The sequence below is a fragment of the Mesoplodon mirus genome (genome assembly GCF_964341445.2).
Source record: "Mesoplodon mirus genome assembly, chromosome: 5".
In the NCBI taxonomy this organism is placed as follows: Eukaryota; Metazoa; Chordata; class Mammalia; order Artiodactyla; family Ziphiidae; genus Mesoplodon; species Mesoplodon mirus.
In genome coordinates, this window is record NC_138980.1 from 183,980,748 (window position 1) to 183,999,219 (window position 18,472).

General features: G+C 64.5%; 1 protein-coding gene across 1 annotated transcript; it reads right to left on the bottom strand.

Moving 5' to 3' along the window:
* Positions 1 to 1,464: 1,464 nt before the first annotated feature.
* On the bottom strand, positions 1,465 to 17,418 carry SLC6A19 (solute carrier family 6 member 19; the record flags this gene model as incomplete). Its single annotated transcript, XM_082622007.1, has 12 exons — positions 1,465 to 1,668; positions 1,821 to 1,983; positions 3,558 to 3,717; positions 3,862 to 4,066; positions 5,956 to 6,112; positions 6,216 to 6,344; positions 8,388 to 8,500; positions 8,784 to 8,894; positions 9,293 to 9,474; positions 10,267 to 10,404; positions 10,769 to 10,909; positions 17,217 to 17,418. The coding sequence occupies 12 exons, from the start codon at positions 17,416 to 17,418 to the stop codon at positions 1,465 to 1,467; spliced, it is 1,905 nt and encodes a 634-aa protein (XP_082478133.1).
* Between the last annotated feature and the right edge of the window lie 1,054 nt (positions 17,419 to 18,472).

Below are 18,472 nucleotides of genomic sequence, written 5' to 3' on the forward strand. Positions count from 1 at the left end.
GGGTCTCCCATCCTGCACAGAGAATCCTCAGAAGGTCCAGTTTAACTTAAACTTCCAGATTTTTCATGGAAAGTGGAGGTGACCGGTTCTTGGAAACAAACACCCAAGTGCCACGTGACCTGGGCTGAGAATGGGTGTCGCATCCCGTCCCTGACTGGGAGAGAGGTGCTGACGCCTTCTCTGAGCGACACCTGGTGGACGGCCCTCCGGGCCCTCGTGGCTCCTGCCGTTGCTCGGGACGCGTGGACCGTCCTCCACCTCGGTGGCCAAGGCTGAGTTAGTTACCCTGTAACTCGTCTTTTCCAACACCTGGCTAAATATTCATGCAGTTACTGTCCTCTCAAGAAAACACAAAGTGGGGTTTTCTGCCCTAAATCGCCCAAGCTGAGTTTTATTAACTATTTGTCTGTTCATGGCGGCCAGATGTAGTGATTAAGTGGGTCAGCCTTCACGACGCCGGAATGTGGCCAAGACTTGGGGGCTCTTCACAGCCGGCAGGTGGGCGGGGCCCCACAGGACTCTGCCAGGTTCTCGCAAGCTCACTGGCCTCTTCTGGACAGGCCTTGAGAAGGGCACTCCTAGCCACGAGGTAAAAGCCCCGACCTCACCGCGGGAGTCCCGAGCTTAGGAGGTGACAGTGAGGGGAATGGGCGGGGGGCAACGAGATTATGTTCCTAGGGGCCGAGACGAGCAGGACACGCCCAGCAGGCGCACCCCCGCTGCAGCTCTGACTCTCCCTGGGAGTGCGGGCAGGGCGGGGGGGACCACCAGTCTGCTCCTGGGCCGCTGGCCTCACCTGGCAAGCATGTGTGTTGCAGGGCAACATGCATGTGTACACACATAGCCATAGGCGTGCATGTGTACACACAGACACAGCTGTGCATACACATACATACGCACATATGCACGAATACACGTGTGCATGGTGCATAGACGCACGCACGTACATTCATGCGCCGACTCACGTATACACCTGCTCACACATACGTGTACAAGCACACATACACACGCATGGGCATACACACTCACACGTATGTATACCCGCACCGGGAGGGCCCCTCCTGTCCCCTTCTGTGCACACATGCTTACATATACCCACACACGCACACATACACTTGCACATGTATATACACTCACCCATACACACATACCTATGTAGGCACACACCCACACACTGTGTACACACTTTTATACTTGTACACTCGCAATGTACACATACACACTCACACGTACACACACAGCATCCACGCATATGCAAACACTCTTGTGCACGTACGTATATACACTCACACACATGCACACGTGTACATAGGCACACACTCGTGCCCATGTACACACGCTCCCCTGCAGGCACACTCACAGAACACACATACACACTTGTGCACACACCCACGCTCACACATGCACACACGTGCAGCCCACCCTCTCCTCTGACACCACCCCCCATGCCGGGGGCTGGGCCACTCAGGACTTCAGGTCCCCGTTCACCGAGACCGTGGACAGCGTGCCAACCAGCCCCTGCTGGTCCCCTGCCCTCTGGAAGCGGTTCCTGATGAACCTGTAGATGGCGAGGCCAGGGATGGCAAGGCAGGGCACCCCAGCCACGACGACCACCACGCCGTACACCCAGTTCGGGTACTTGGATTTCTGGGATTTGGGAAATTCCTCCTGGGGAGAGAGCGACCTCAGGGTGAGCAGACAAGGCAGCGGGGTCTCCCTCGGGGCGAAGTGCCCTCTACCCCCCGTGACTCCCTCCTGGCCTCCAGGCCGAAGGGAGGGAGGGCCCGGCCCCCAGCCCCACCCCGAGGCCCAGGGCTCACGTAGGCCGGGTTCCAGACGCTGTAGATCAGCTCCTCATTGACACTGATCACGAAGAAGAACAGGAAGATGGTCAGCATGAGCAGGGGGCTCACCACTCTCCACGTGACCTGCCAGAAGATGTTGGGCTTGTGGCCGATCATAAACTCGATGTCCCTGTTGAACCTGGAAGCAGAGGCCGAGGGGGCTGTCACCGGCGCACACTGAGAGGCCTTTAATCCCAAGAAGGCAGAGGGCGGGCAGCCTCTCCACTCCCAGACAGACGGTCCCAGTCCTGCGACGCCGCACCCTGACCCGTCACATCCTTCTGGGCAAAGATGCGCCTCCCCTAGGAAGACCACCACGGGCACAGCAGAAGCCGATCTGGAGCCTCTGAGAACCCCCGCTGGCCCACGGTGCCACTGCCCAGCTGGACTCGTGGACTCTTGCCAGAGGTGTCATCCTGCTCAGGCCCTGGGCAGGCACTGATGCGAAGGAGGGGTCAGAACTTCTGGGGGTGGCGGAGGGAAGCCGTCAAAGCTCCTGCCTCAGCCTCCTTGGCAGGGCAGCAGCCCTGACCCTGGGGAGCCTCGCCATCCCCCAGCCTGTGCCCGATGCCCTTCTGCACAGATGCGTTTGTCGTCTGCAGAAATCAGAACAAAGTGGGCAGAACGTAAACGTGAGCCACCCAGGGCCCGGCGAACCCAGAGGATGCTGCTGGAGAAGCGCAGGCGCCCAGGCCTTGTCCCCTGTGGGGCTCAGGAGCCCCGTGACCGGACTCTTCCGCTCGGCCCATCCTCCCCGAGGCAAGCGATACAGGGTAGCTGCCCGGAGCCAGTGTCTGGCTTCACCGGTCTTCCAGCTGTTCACAGAGGGATGTGGTCTTTCAGACAGTTTCACACCTGCTGCAAGGCCGGCATCACACGTGCGGTGACATCCGTACCCTTCCATCCCCACGTTCCTCCCTGACATCTGCGGGTGCTACACACAGCAGGTCTCCCAAGCGCACCTCAGTCTCCCCACGGCGCCACCCGGCTGGTCCAAGTTGTGTTGCTGAGTGAGTCCCTGCACGTGTGTCCTTACACACGTGTGCCCTTGGCGGTGCAGGGAAGGGGTCCCGAGGTGGCCCCCTTTATGGGCTCGTGCAATTTAATGTTAATTGATTCCAGCAGATTATTTCTGGAGCTGTGGTGAGTCCAGCTCCTACTAAGAGCACAGGGACCATCTCCTGGGTGCCCACCGATCCCCGATGCCCTGAACGACTGGCCAAGGGATGGCTGGCCGGGCCACACTTGCCTGCCTTTCTTTGCCTGAGAAGCCCCCCCAGACCCCTGGGGGCAGCCCTGGCTGTGCAGCCCGAGCTGGGATAAAACACCCAGCTCCCTCCCCACAGGTGGGGTCCTGGGGAAGCCCCTCTACCCGCAGCAAACGGCCTGCCTGTGCCGCCACCCTGGCTTCTCTCACCCTCCCCGAGACTGTGCTGTCTCCTTCCGCTGCTGCCAGTGCTTATCCTGGGGCCTGGGAGCATCTGGAAGCTGGAGGGGGTACGGTTTGCATCCACGCGGGACCCCTCTTCTCTCCCTGTCGCCCTCCCAGGGCCAGGCCCCTGCCTACACCATGCCGGGCCGGAAGGGAGATGCAGGCCTGGTCCCGTGTCTTCGCGGGCCGGCCGCCCCTTTTCCCGCCCCGAACGCATCCCCTCGTCCCATGATGGGAACCTCCCCTGGCCACTAGAGGTGGTCCTTCACTTTCCCTCCTACCTGTCCACACCGTACACGTAGACGACGGAGAACATCTCGAAGAAGGCAACGATGAGCAGGGGGATGGAGCCCGCGTACCTGTCCAGCAGAGACAGCCAGTACTGGCCGGAGTTCAGCGTGAAGATGAAGGCGAGGAGATACGTCCCCAGGCAGATGAGGCCTGTGGGGCACGGAGCAAGGCCATCGTCACCGGGGCAGGGCGGGCCGCTGGGGACACAGGCTCCACGTCCGCACCACGGCCAAGACCCCCCGGAGCCGATCCTCCCAGCTCTGCCCGCACGGCCCCGGCCCCAGTCCAGCCTACCTGTGAGCAGCTCCTTGGGCCAGTTTTGGGGGATGACCTTGAGGTCCTGCAGGGGCACCACCACACCCTCCATGTTCCCGAACATGGACGACAGGCCCAGACAGAAGAGCATGATGAAGAAGAGCACGGACCAGAGCGGGGCCACCGGCATCTTGGTGATGGCCTCGGTGAAGACGATGAAGGCCAGCCCGGTGCCCTCCACGCCCTGCAGGGTGGGGCAGGCGTGTCACCCAGGGCCTGCCTCTGAGGCACCCACAGGCCAGTCTGACCCTGTCACCGGATGGCTCTCCACCTGCCAAGCCAGCACCACGCAAATATGGCTGATGTGAGCCATTCTGTGAAATGACCAGATCTTGTCTTTTAGCCCTGACCGTATTTTCAAAAGCTGAACTCGTTTCACGACCGGGAAGTGGATCACACGGTCCAGTGGTGGTCAGGGCCCCGTGCGGCTGGACAGACACGCTCGGCAGACGCACACGGACTGCCACCTGCTCACTGATGGGCACCCCCCACCTACGTCTGGGGCCAGGGCACTAAGTGACTTCAGTGGGCCTGAGCGCGAGTCCCCAGAGCAGACACCCTGGACGTGCGCCCGCCAGCAGTCAGAGCAGCCCGCGGGGCAGGCAGCGCCAAGGACGGGCCCGCGGGTGCATAGTGGCCACGCTCTGCCCGGGGTGGGTGGTCCTGTGCGGCCACATGTGGCCCACACAGTTCAGCGAGGCTTCAGGCACCAGCTCCCCCTCTTGGGGGCCAGTGTTCCCGGGGGTAGAACCTCCGCAGAGAAACCTGAGCTCGCAGGGACTGAACGGGGAGCCGGCAGCCCCCGCAGGACTCACATGGGGCCGGGATCGCATCAGAAGCGGGGGCCCAAGGCAGCGTAGCAGCATTTACACGAGGGCCCAGGACACAAGGACTCGGCTCCACGCAGAAGAGTGGGAGGCTGAGGGGCGTCGTCACTAGCGGCCTGGTGCCCACACCGCAGAGGAGCGTGTCCGGGGGTCTAAGAGCCCAGACCCCGTGGAAAAGACAAAAGCACATCTGCGCTGCCCGGGGCGTGGGGAGGGGGGCAGGAGCACTGCTGACGGAGGACTTCCAGGGTGTGGGACTGCGTGAACTTACGGCCTGAACTTGCTAAAATCCTGCAAACTGCGCTGGACACGGGAGAGCTTCCAGGTGAGAACTGACACCTCGATAAGGTTGCTTTTTAAAAAGAAAGGAAATTCAGTCTCTTGGCGGGGGAGGGGGTCACTGTGACTCCCTCCCTCTCACCTGGGGCTCCCAGGGGAGAGCCAGGCAGGGAGGACCCTCTGCTCTGTGTCCGCTCCTGGCGAGATTGTGCTGTCGCTGGAGAAACAGTGCCAGGCCCTCAAAATGCTCCACGTGCCCCAAAATGTGGGGTGGCTCCAAATAAGAAAATTGCAAAAATAAAATTAGTAAATGTTGGCCCATGAGCAACACAGAACGAAACGTCACTAATCATTGGAGTTGATGTTCAAAGCATTTTGCGTCAGGCAAGGGTTTCCCAGCACCGTGACAGCCACCAGGTGTCGAGTGATTTCAAAAGTACAGTTATGGGCTTCCCTGGTGGCGCAGTGGTTGAGAGTCCGCCTGCAGATGCAGGGGACACGGGTTCATGCCCCGGTCTGGGAAGATCCCACATGTCGCGGAGCGGCTGGGCCCGTGAGCCATGGCCACTGAGCCTGCACGTCCGGAGCCTGTGCTCCGCAGCGGGAGAGGCCACAACAGTGAGAGGCCCACGTACCGCAAAAAAAAAAAAAAAAAAAAAAGTACAGTTATAATGACTCTGACCTTTTTGTAGAAGAGATTAAAGTAAAAATGGACCACGGGGTGTTTGACCTGAGGCCACGGAGAGGTCAGGCCCATGGAGGCCCTTGAATCCCTGCCTCTGCATCACGGGGCCTCACACTTGGGGTTCGTGGCCCAGCAGACGCTGGTGCCCTAGACCCGGCGCCCAAGGGGCAGGGTGGGCCGGCACGTGGCAGGGGGACGGGTCTGTCGGAACTGAGCTCCCGGGGGAAGCTCGGTGTCCACCCAAGGTGCCCGCTGCCCTGCCTTACGGCCCAAGGTGCCTACCTGCGAGAGGAAGGTGTTCATGTCGCACGTCTGGAACTTGAGCTCTGCGTAGGCCACGGGGTTGGAGACATTGCACCGCTGCTGCGTCTCAGCGAAGTTCTCCTGTGTCACGTTGCCTTCGGGCAGGTCGAACCCATTGATGAGCGTCAGGATGTTCCTGGAAAGAGAGCGAGGCTGACTCCAGCCCTGGGCGGGCTCCTTGGAGGCGGAGGCGGGGGGTGGGGACGCAGCGGCCACCAGGGCGCCAGCCAGCCACTCACGTGCTGAAGCAGTCATCGAAGCGCTCGGTGGCACGGAAGCCGATGATGGAGTAGACCACGGTGGCCGCGTACACGGACGTGAAGCCGTTGATCACAGACACAATGACCGAATCCATCTCGCAGTTGTTGCTGCGGACGGAAGCGGCTTCGGTGACCACAGGCCCGGGACGCCGTGTGCGCCCGGCCAGCCCGCGCCGGCACAAGTGGGACAGTCGGAGCCATCGGGCCGGCCAGAGAGGCTGAGCCGTCCCTGGGCGTGGATGGGGGAGGGGGCTCTCCCACAACCCGCCCGAAAGCCAGGTGACGGTCCCCAAGCCCTCCTGCGACCTGGTGGCCCCTCGGTGCCCCCACAAGCCCCGGGGACCCCCAGAGCTGGAGCTGGAGATCCCTGTGTTCAAGTCTCGGCTGGGCCAGCGTCTGCTGTGGGCTCAGGAGGTGACTCGTCAGCCCCACGGGGGCAAGACAGCCTGGATCTTACAGCCCACCAGCCACAGAGGCTTCAAAGAGGCAGCCTGGGCCAGGTCTCCCCCACCCCCTGGCCTGGACCCCTCCCCTCCCCCCTCCCTCCCCCCCGCCCCTGCCAAGGACCCCTCCTGCCGGCCGCAGGCCCTCACGGCTGAGGACCCCCCCCTCCACCTGGACACCCAAAGCCTCCCTCAGCTCAGCACATGACCACTGACCTCCCCACCCTCCCCCCTGCTGACGACACCATCCTTCCAGACGCTTCCATCAGGAGCCCCCAGGGAAATGCAAATCAAACCACAGTGAGATGCCACGGCACACCCACCAATGCGGCCGGAACCAAAACACTTGAGAGTGGCAGGTGTGGGTGAGGGTGTGGGGGAACCAAGACTTCACACGCGGCCCTGGGGGGCGCTGTGAGGTGGGGCGGCCACGGTGGAGAGCTGCTCCGCAAATGGTTGGACCTCGAGCCACCCTGCGGCCCAGCAACCCTGCCCCTTGGCGTACACCCGCGGGGAGCCAGAACAGGTGCACACGGAGCTTGAACGCAAACATTCGCAGCAGCCAGAAAGTGGACACAGCCAGACGCCCAGCGGCTGAGGGGTGATAAACGGAGCCCAGCGTGGCCCATCCACGGCCTCGGGACGACTCAGCCACGAAAAGAAGGAGCATGACACACGTGACAAAGTGGACGAACCCCGAGGGCCTCCAGCTCAGTGGGAGGAGCCAGACACAGAGGGCGGAGCCTGGAGGAGGCCTCGTCTGTGAGATGTCAGAAGGGACTGACCCCCGGGGAGAAAGCAGCTGAGCGTTCCTGGGGCCGGAGAGGGCGTGGGGCTGACTGATGAGCGGCACGGGCTTTCTCTCGGGGGTTGGAAATATTCTGGGGTTAGCGGCAATCGTTGCGTGACTCTGTGAACACGCTAAAAGCCACGGGACTGTGCACTTTAAAGGGGGTGGGTGTGTGCGGCTGGAAGCAGCTGAATCTTCACCCTCAACTACCCCCCCCCCCGCCCCCGCCAATCCGCTGGACCTCACGGCACCCTCGGCCTGGGCGACCACACTCAGCACCCACCCACCGTCGGAGTCTTTGTTCACGTGGCTTCTGGAGCCCCAGCCCGCTCTGACGCCAAGCCAGCCCAGCCCCAGGCTCCAGACCCCTCGCCCTGCTCGGTTCTTCCTTTTCTCCGAGTCTCTCATTGCCTGCGACCTGACAGAAACTCACTGTGCTGGTTTGCCTCTGCCAGACGCATGAACGCAGGACCCAGGAGCACGGGTCCTGGCGCATGGGAGGCGGGGGCGGGCACACAGCAGGTGCTCCATAAGTGCTTATGAGATGAGCGGACACCACTGCGTTCCTCTGGAGGCCCTGGGGGGTTCTGGCACTTTCCGTGTGGGTGTCGGTCTGGGGTGGACTGTGAAGGACCCACATCCCGGGTGCTGGATGCCGAGGGGTGTGGGATGGAGGGGGGAGCACCAGCGCTCACTGCCGCCAGGGCCAAGGCGCAAAGGAGAGGCCAACGGGTAAACAGGTCCCGCCTGCCTGCTCACAGCCCTGCCGACCACAATCCAGAAGACCCGGACCGGCGCCTCTGGGGAGTGCATCGTTCTCACGGCAGGTCCGATGGGGAGACCGAGGCTCCGAGCACCGGAGCCCCTGGTGGAGTGACAGCCCTGCGGCCCACGGGACCCCGTGTGCCTCGTACTCACTGGACAGAGTTGTAGCTGGAGAAGGAGATGAGGCCCCCAAAGGCCAGCGAGAAGGAATAGAAGACCTGGGCCCCCGCGTCCAGCCAGGTGACCGGGTTGGCCAACTCCGTGACCTGCGGCCCAACAGAGACCGTCAGCCGTGCGCCGCAGGATGGGGCGTGCGGGAGACACAGCAGGGGCGCCCGAGGGGGACAGCAGCCTGGAGGCTAGGTGACAGCCGAGGCCACCAGTTGGCGGTCAGAGGGAACACGGCCCCGAGGCGACAGCTGACGACTCTCCACCCAGAGCCGCAGTTGAGCCGGCCCACGACCCTCACAGGCCCGGCCCACATCCAGGGACCCTGGGACCGGGCAGGCGCTGCAGTGCCCAGCCAGCGGGTGGACGGCGGAGACTCACGTTGGGCGTGAAGAGGAAGACGATGCCACTGGAAGCCCCCTTCAGCGTCAGGCCCCGGATCAGGAAGATGGTCAGGACCACGTAGGGCAGCGTGGACGTGATGTACACGGCCTGGGGACGCAGCAGGTGTGGGACAAAGGAGGCCGGAGCGGGGGTGGGGGCCCCGGCCTCGAAGAGGAGGGCTGGCCACGTGGCACCTGCGCTGCCCGCCCCCCCGTGCGCCCCAGGCCCCAGCCTCCCTCTCTGGTTTCTATGTTCTGTTGGGAACATGGCTGCTGTTTAGCTCCACCCATCAGATGGGCATCACTGTCACTCCCACACTCGGCTTCTTAAACATGTGCCTGAGAGCCGTCTGGTCCAGCACCGGGTCTGCGGCGCTGGCCTGGGCGACCAGCAAAGCCCTCCCAGCAGAGGGCACGCCGGGGCTGGACCCTCGGAGCCGGCTGAAGGGGCAGCGGCCTGGGCGTCCCCCCCGCCCGACGCTCCCGGAGCGCCCGCCGCCCCCGCACCTTCCCGGTGGTCTCGATCCCGCGGATGGTGCACACATAGAGTACGCTCCAGGCGCACGTCAGGCACAGCAGGATCCACCACTGCACGGAGCCCGAGTCGTCGATGGAGGTGGAGATGTTGAGGGTCTCCCGGTACCAGTAGTAGTCCACGGGGGAGCTGCGGGCACACTCCTCCACGTAGCCTGGCACGGCACCCGCGTCAGTGTGGGTCACAGGGCGCACGGACCCCCAGGGAAGAGCCTCGGTCCCAGGTCCCAGGGCACTGATGCCAGGGGCGCAGTGTGCCTGTGCCCAGGCGTACACGTGTGTGTGCACACCCACACAGACACGCAGCAGACAATACGCACACAGCGTACTAACAGGTGTGTGCACACACGAGCACACTGGCATGCAGTCGTGGGCATGTGGGCGACTTGTGGACGTGAGTAGCAGGCACACACCAAACAAACAGACTGGCGTGCAAACCCACGTGCAAACCCGGGTACGTGCACACACATGCACACACTCTTGCACACGTGTGGCGTGCACACAGGGCCTCGACTGCCTGCCGTCTCCCCCCACCCCTGCCCCATGGCACTCAGCCATTCAGGGGGTCACCAGTCTCCGGGGGTCCCAGGCCGGAGCCCACACCGGGCAGCTCTGTTCAACCTCACACACTCTCACCACTCTGACCCCCGGGGTCCCAGGGTCCTGATTGCCCCCCAGGCTCACAGAACCACAGAGAGACCCTGCCAAGGGGGGCATGGTCTAATCCTGGCAGAACTCCCCTCACCCTCACCCTGCCCCCATCCCCAGAGACGGGGAAGTTGCCCTGAATGGTCCCAGTGCGACCAGGGAGACCACGGGGGCAGGGCCCACCCCTTTCTGTGCTCTGGTTTTTGCCAAACTTGGGCTACAACCACGCGAACTTTGGAGAATCAGAGGGCGGCTGCTCGTGGGCCGGCACGCCCCCTCCCAGGCCCACCAGGGCTCACCTGTCTGGTTAGCGTTGAGTGGGCACTGGCTCCACGGCAGGGGGTCCTGGAAGGAGTTAAAGAAGTACCACATGACCCAGGCGATGATGGTGTTGTAGTAGAGGCCCACCATGAAGGACACGAACATGGACGCGATGCCTGAGGGGTGTGCGGAGGTCACCGCTGGGGGGAGCCTCCTGGCCCACCGCGTGCGAGTGGACGGAGGCCCCCGACAGCAGGGGCAGCCCCGGTGGTCAGCGTCCCTCCCAGCCCCTGCTCTGGGCCTGCACACCTGGGGACTCGGGACGTCCTCTGCTGCCCGGCTAGCCCCTGGTGGCCTGAACCCTGCAGCCACAGCCCAGGAGGTTCTAAGGAAGGGTTTGCAAAGGCCTCAGGGTGGGGGCCGTGGAGCCCTGGGACCTTCCCCTCCCTGAAACGTAAAGGGAAGGAAGGAGGATGGGGTGGAGCTTGCTGCCAACGTGGGACCCCAGGCAGGCGCCCGAGTCTGGGTGCAGACACGCACCTACGCCCTTGAGGGCCGGGTGGATGGTGGTCCAGACGCCCACGCTCCCCTTCCGCAGCCGCTGCCCGATGGCAAACTCCAGGTGCAGCAGGGGGATCCCCTCCAGGACCAGCAGGATGAGGAACGGGATCATGAACGCCCCTGGAGTGGGAGGGGCGGCGTGTAATCAGGGGGCGGCTCGCTGGACTGCAGAGGCCACCTTCACAGGCGTTTGTCACAAACACAAAGGATATCACCGTCGACAGTGCCTGTGGTGATGGCCAGCGGCGTTGCTGTGGGCGGGGCTCACGCCACCTCCTAACGGGGACCACCTCGTCCTTGTCTGCCATCCCTGCAGGACGCTGTCTGCCCCGCAGCCCCTGGAGGACAAGGGATGGTGTCCACGTGTAGGTGGAGCCCGGGGAGGGGCACGTGCCAGGGTGAGCCCCTCGGGGGGTGTGGACACACGTGGCACCCTCACGCCAAGGTAGGGAAGGGCAGAGGGGAGAGGCCAGGGGTCCAGAGGCTGACCCGGACATCTGGCAGGAGGGCCTCTCACTCTGGGGCTCAGGGACCCTGCCCGGGGGACGTACAGGAGCCAGACGCAGCGCCTGCCAGCTCTGTTCCCTGACGGGCACCAGGGTCCAGCCTGGCACCGACCAGGAGCCCCGTGAACACCCGCCGAGCGTAAATGAGGGACAGGGACGTGGTGACACCTGCCTTCACGGTGCATGCGGTCCCACTGGGCTCTGCTACCCGGCCCACAGTGACAACCCTTCCCACTGCTCCGTTCTCAGCACCACCATTCCCCAAGCCATGGTTGTACCAGCCGCCCTGGCCTGATCCAGGTCGGGCCCCCCAGCTGCTCCCAACCCCCTGAACCGGGCTCTGGGGGAAACGGGGGGCTGTCCAGGTGCACACGGCCTGGCACCGTGCCGAGCGCAACGCAGCCGAGATTAGCACAATCGTGGTTACCAAAGGTCGTTAGCATTAGTCAGGCCGAAGCTCAGAAGACGAAACTGGGTGATAAGACTTGGAAACACACGACTGCTTGAGGACTGAAGAGCGGACCCAGGTCCAGCCTGATGGGGTCTCGCGGTTGGGTTCCCAGGACACCGGGGCCGCCAGCACTGCCCTGGGATGCTCGCTCTGTGGCACTACCTCTCCGCCCCAAGTGGCCGGGTGTCCAGCTGTGAACCTACCAAGGGAGGGGGTGCCCCGCATCTGCCCCTCACCCTGGGTGTGACACCCCACCTGGAGTGTCTGTGCAGCCCCCGCCTCCCTTTTCCGGCACGCTCGTGCTCTGTTCTCCCCCAGATATCTCAAACCCTTCACTTCTGCCCCGTTTTCTCCCAGAGCCCAGGCAGGCCACCACCTCCCCACACCGGACTCCCAGGGGTCAGCGTGCGTGTCAGACCCTGAGCTAGAGGTCCTCACCGGCATGGCGCTGTGTGTGCCAGTGTGTGCGTGCATGTGTGCATTCACACATGTCTGAGTGTGTGTGTGCCCACGGGTATGTGAATGAGTGTGTATGTGTGAGCATGTGGGCCTGTCCGTATGTCTGTGGACACTCGGTGTAAGCGTGCACATGGATGTGTGTCCTTGTGCATGTATGGGTGCACGGCAGTGTGTGCGTGTGCAGGTGTGTTTGAGAGTGTGTCTGTGTGCACACACATGCTGAGCGTGTGTGTGTGTGTGTGTGTGTGTGTGTCGAGAGGGACTTGGAGGGGCGGGGGGCCCACAGCCTCTGCCGGCCCGACTCTCCCTTTAGCTCCTGGGTTAGTCCCTCGCCTTTTTTTCTTTTTCCATCCTCCGTCTGCCTCCACGGAGCCCTCACGTTGTGGGGGGACAGGCCCCAGAGCCCAGCGGCACCTCTTCCCCCCCCGTGGGCCTTCCTCGGTCTCCACGCCAGGATGCTGAGGGGCCATGGGCCGTAGGCCTCTCTCCCAACCTGGGGCTCCAGGGACAGGCTTCTTCCGGTCCCAGGGCTGCCAGGGGGCTGAGGGCCAGGAAGCAAGGGGTGTGGGCTGTGACCATGAAGAAAGACCCCAGGAAAGGAAGGCCCACCAGACGGACCCCCTGCGGGAGGGGAGGGGACCTGCCCCAGGTCTGGGGACACGGCCGGAGACAGAGGCTCAGGGCAGGGACTCCTGCGATCCCTCTGTCGTGAGGGTAAAGTTGAAATAAGATTTGTCTGTCTGACGTTTTCTCGGGAGCTTGATTTGAAAATCTTCCGGGCAGAACTACCAAGAAGAAAACAGCCCCATGATTGCAAATCCCGTCCCCTCCGCTCGTGATACCACTTTACTCACCCCCCACCCCCAGTCTCCCTCCCTCCATCAGGAAACTCCTATTCATCCTTGAAAGCCGCACTCGGATAGCACCTCCTCCAGGAAGCCCCCCCTGCTGCCTGTGGTCCTGGCACCTCTCCCTCCCACAAGCTCCTCGGGGACCAGAGGCTCAGCTTCAAGAGGATGGGAGGGTGGGACCGGCACATGACCACTGCACCCCCAGAGGTGGGCTGGGCCAGGGAGCCCTCCCGTGCGCCCATGCTGTGCAGTCCGCCTCCCCGGTTCCCCCAGCCCTGGCAGCACCAGCAGGAGGCAGGCACTCAGCACCTTGTTCTTTCCAGGGATGTGTGGTTCTTGAAACTCAGGCTCCAGGGCATGTGCATCTTCCCTGTTTAAACGGGCTCCCCTCTGTGGGGGCAGGTGTGGAGGCGGCGGAGGGACAGAGGCGGGCGGGCGGTGGGCCTCAGTGAGGGAGGAAAGCCACGTAAGTGCCCGGGGCCGGCATGGCTCCAAAGAGGCGGAGACGGCCCCCACGGAGGGACACACATGCAGAGAGAGACGTAAACACCACCCCCCACCCCCGCACCGGGAGAATGACACGGAGCTTCTCTCCGAAAATCAGGAAGCCAGACGGGGGAGGAGGGAGCTGCCGGAAGAGGGCCTGGCGGTGGCCCATGTGGCGCAGGTTCAGGTGCGGGGTACCTGGCTTTGGAGTCTCCCAGGGGCGCCTCACTTTTGTTTAACCAGGAAGGATGATCGCAGACCCTCCGTCGGCTTCCAGGAGGAAAGCAAAGCGGAAACAGGGTGCTGCCCCTCCCGCGTCGAGGGTTTGCGGGGGGCCTTGGGGTGGTCCCGTGCCTGGGCTTGTGTTGGGGCTGGGCAGCAGGTGCCTCAGCTGAGGGCCAGCCTCCCCCGGGCACTCCCCGCTTCCCCAGGAGGGGCCGTGGGTCCCCCCCGCCATTTCCCCAAGTGAAACCACCGCCCGCCCTCACCCAGGGCCTGCCCTGCATCCCTTCCAGCCCCATGATCTGGACTTAGTGCCCGGGAGAAATTGCTAGGCCGCCGCGGAGCCGGCCCCCGGGAGGGGCCCAAGTCGCGTGGGCGGGTCCTGCCCTCCCCGGGCCTGGTCCACCCTGCTGGTCTGTGGGGTCCCAGTCAGCGTCTGGCAGAGCGGCCCCCTGAAAGGCACCCAGGTCCCCCAGGCCCGGGGACACCAGAGCCCCGTGGCACCGCCCCGTGGGCACAGCAGCTGCCTGGAGGGCCTGGGGGCGGAGAGGAGTCACGACCCCAGAAGTGGGACCACCCCGGACCCCACACTCCCGCGGTCCCTCCTCGCCTAGGCCCGGTCCCCTACGGGAGCACCCAGCCCGTGTGTGCCCCGGATATGCTGCACGGGCAGAGGTGGCCATCGCAGAGGGCGTGGACAGTGCCAGGGTGTCGAGGCTGGCGATGCAGGCACCCCGGGGGGGACCCACCTCCTGGAAGCCCAGATGGCACAGGGGAGGGCGGGGTGCAGCGTGGGGACCAGGGAGCTGAAGGCAAGCGTGGCCCGCGGATGCCGGACTCCTGGTCAGAGCAGAGGACAGGCAGCAGGCACACTGCCCGTCTGCCGGCTGGATTTATAACCATGCGTGCGGACCCCACAGGACGCTCGCCCGGGGACTTGGGAAGGAGGAGATTCCTGAAGTGGGGCCACCCTGAGGCGTCGAGGGAGGGGCGGTGCGGACGGCGGGGGAGGGGGGCGGGGAGAGATGCCAGCTTCCCCACCCCCCAAGCCCAGAAAAGAGGCAGGTTCTTCCCAAACCCCAGGGAGCTGAAACAGCCAGGGCTCCCACGCCCGCCTGCCCAGGGGGCTGCTCTGGGCCAGCAAGCCCCTCCTCTGTGGCTGGGGCCACGAGCCTGCGGGCAGGGGGACAGCTCCTTCAGCGTCACAGACCCCTGCTATCTGCTGACAGCAAACACTCACCCCAGAGCAGAGGCAAGCAGAGGCCGGGCCAGCCCGCGGGAGGGTGGAGGCGAGGGCTGCACACCCGCACCCCCTGCTCGCGGAGATGCCGGGGACCCATCGGAGACCCAGAAGGCCCGTGACAGCACGGTCCCCCAGGGTCGTGCAACAGCCGGCTCGGCGTGCACGTGGCCACACACGCAACAACTACCGGGAAAACGTTACCGATGCTCAAGCCTAAATCGGGGGCCTGGGGGTCTTTATTGTGGCTTTCTCTACTTTTCTGTATTTACTTTTTTTCATAATATAAAGTTTAAAGTAAAGTAAAAGCTCGTTTACTTCTTGAATTACCCAGAACTCCCGGAAATAATTGGAGACAAAGTAAGTTTTCACCAAACCAGAACGGATGGTCAGGGTGGGAGGAGGGCAAATACCTTCAAAGGCGGCATTTTCCCCGCAAGCTGCACAGCCGCTCCCCCGCTCCCAGCTGGCTCTGCGGGGGCGGGAACATCACCCTGATGGGTCCCCGGCCACCCGCTGCCTTGTCCTCAGGGATCGTCTCCAGGGTGTGGAGGACAGGACACCCAGCTCCTGACCCGTGAGCTGGCCCCGAGGACTGTGGTCAGGCCCTCCGGTGGGGGGGTGGCGCGGGTGGACCAGAGTCCTGGCCTGTCCGGGGCGGGGCGGCAGCCTCGCCCAGGGTGTCCGGGGCTGGACCTGCACCCTCACCCAAGCGGAGGAGGGGCGGGGCCGCGTGAGGGCTGCAGCCGGGTCTGCAGGCCGTTCTCGCGCTGCCCCTCGGGCTCCTGGCCAGTGTGCAGCTGCGCCCGGAAACCCCACTTCCCACGGGGAGCTGTTCCCAGTCGAGGGCCTAGGCTCTCTGGGAGCCTGAGGTCTTGGTTTCTGCCCTGTCCCTCTCACTGAAGACCCTGAAGCTGCTGCCCGTGTGTTCCTCCCGGGGGTCCCTCCCCGGCTCTGGGGTCCTAGCCCCCTCTTCTCACGGACAAGCACCTGGCCTCCACCCACAAAGTGGGTCTATCCCGAGCCGCCCGGGGCCCACCTGCAGAGGGAGCATCCAGCCCCTCCTCCCTGCCCACCTCCTGTCCCTGTGCTGGACTCGAGGCTGGGACCCTCCCCCAGGACGGCCCCTCAGGGGCCGTGACCAGCAACTTCCAGCGGGGGGACACCAGCCTCACTGAAGCAGCTGAGAGCCCGGTAAGAATAGGCCGGACTCAGGCTGGGGGTCCCGACCTCGCAGGCTCCCTGGGGCCCCAGGCACAGAGGGAAGTGCAGGCTGGACCAGAGGCTCAGAGGACACAACCTCGCAGACGTTCAGGAGCTCGAGTCCTTGGGGGCATCACTGCGGGGACCCCGGGAGGCCACCTCCACGTCTGCTCTTCTGGAGGACACTCTATCACAAAGCCTGGGAGAGCCTGCAGCTTCTTCAGAGCTAGAACTGACCCACATCACTGGAGGGTGCTCAAGAGCCCACAGAAGCAGGAGCATCCCCAGAGCATCCGACCGGCCAGCTCTCGGGGACGTCTGTCCCGCGAGTGCTGCACCTGCCCCAGACCTCCTCCCGGGTCCAGTTCCCCTGCCCCAGGCCGGCATGGGGGCCGGAGGGGACCACAGTGTGACCTGTATCCCTGCAGCCTATGGACACCGTGGTGGGGAGGGACGTGGCCACGGGGACCCAGATCCCTGTGCCTCAGGTGCCTCAGCCCTGGGGAAGGAGACCCCTGGGCTCCAGGCAAGGCCCCCGGAAGCCTCTGGCGGCAGCGGGATGAGGGGAGAGGGCTCCTGCCTCTGGCCTGTGTGCACATGGGTTTGTCCATGGTTTCCTGCTCCTGGCCCGGCCCCTCCTCGGTCCATCAGGAAGCGAGGTGCCCAGTGAGGTTGGGATGAAGGTGACACACAGGGAGGGCTCAGCCCGGTGCCTACATGGTAGACTCACCAAGGGCTGGTGTTACTGCCTGCCGGGCCAGCACCTTCCACACTCAGAGGAGGGGGCTCCCCCTGAGGATCGGCTGGCTCCTCCCTGACCCCCACCCCCGGGTCAGACCAGGTCTGGGAACAGGGCAGGGCTCCGGGGTACTGGAGCATGGGGGTCTCCCCGACGTGCAGGCCCTGGATGTGCCAGCCCAGCACGCCCGGAGCCGAGGGGCATGCCGGCCCCCAGGCCACCGTGGGGCCTGGGGCGGAGGCATGGGTGTCGCCCGCCCCGCCCACCTACCTCCTCCGTGGCTCTGGCACAGGTAGGGGAAGCGCCACACGTTGCCCAGGCCCACGCAGAAGCCCACGCAGGTGAGCATGTACTGTGCCTTGTTGTCCCACTTGGGCCGGGAGCCGCTCTCCTGCTTCTCGAGGCTCTCCAGCTCATCCAGCGTGGGGATCCGGGCCTCCAGGCCAGGGTTGGGCAGCACCAGCCTGACCATGGTGGGTGCAGGTGAGTCCCTCAGGCGCGGCCAGAGCGGAGGGTGAGTGGCCACGGGCCGGAGCCCCAGCACTTTATAGGGAACCTTTGGCACCTCACCCCGAGCACCTGGGCCGAAAGGAAGTGTCAGCAGATCTGGAGGGCGAGTCCGCCAGACTGTTAATGCCTTATCTGCAGAGGCGCCGCGGACCCTCCGGGCTGCTCCCCGGGCGCTGCCGGCCCCTCCCCCTGTGCAAACGCCAAGGCAGCGGCTCAGGTGAGCCTCGCCCCCCCACCCCCACCGCGCACACCAGACTCTCCGGGAAGAGGGACCTGATGGTAGGACAGCCGCCTGGCTCTGCAGGACTCGGGTTCTCCCCAACCTCGGAGCCCTGCCCACCGGCCACAGCCCCACCTGCGGAGGAGGGGAGGGGGCCCTCTTCCCCCAGCGCTCGCTGCCAGCGGGGTGACGCGGGGCATCCTGACCGCCTCCCAGCTGGAGCCCTGGGTCCTGGGAGCCGCCCGCAGCCCTGTCCACACTGAGCTCGGTGCTGCCTGGCCCCTCCAGCCCGAGCTCTGGGCTCTAAATAGGTCCTCAGAGAGCGGGGCCACCAGCGCCCGGTGCCCAGAGCTGCTTCAGGTGGGGCCTCCAGGCTGGGTCCTCATCCCCACGGGCTCTCCTGGGGGCTCAGAGCCATCGCTCTGCCGCCTCCCGCCCCGCCCCCACCCCCCAGCTGGAACCCTCTACCAGCTCCTGTGTCTCTAAGGGCAAAGGCCTCCCGAGCCTGCAGGCCCTGCCTGCCCTGTGTGACCTCTCACCTCGCCCCCCACTCCGGCCAAGACCCAGACTGCTCCTCCGGCCCTGCCGTCCTCCCGGTGTCCAGGGGGCCGTCCTCCCCCTTCGAGCGGGACACAGACTGCAGGTGGCCCTACTCTGCCATCCACAGCTCCCTCCTCCACAGCATCCTCTCCTGTGACAGGACGTGCGGCTTATTTAGTTCTCTGGCTGATTGCCTGGTCCCTCGTTCCCGGCTGTACTCTCCTCTCCCTGTCTCTTCACTCACATTTGCCGTAGC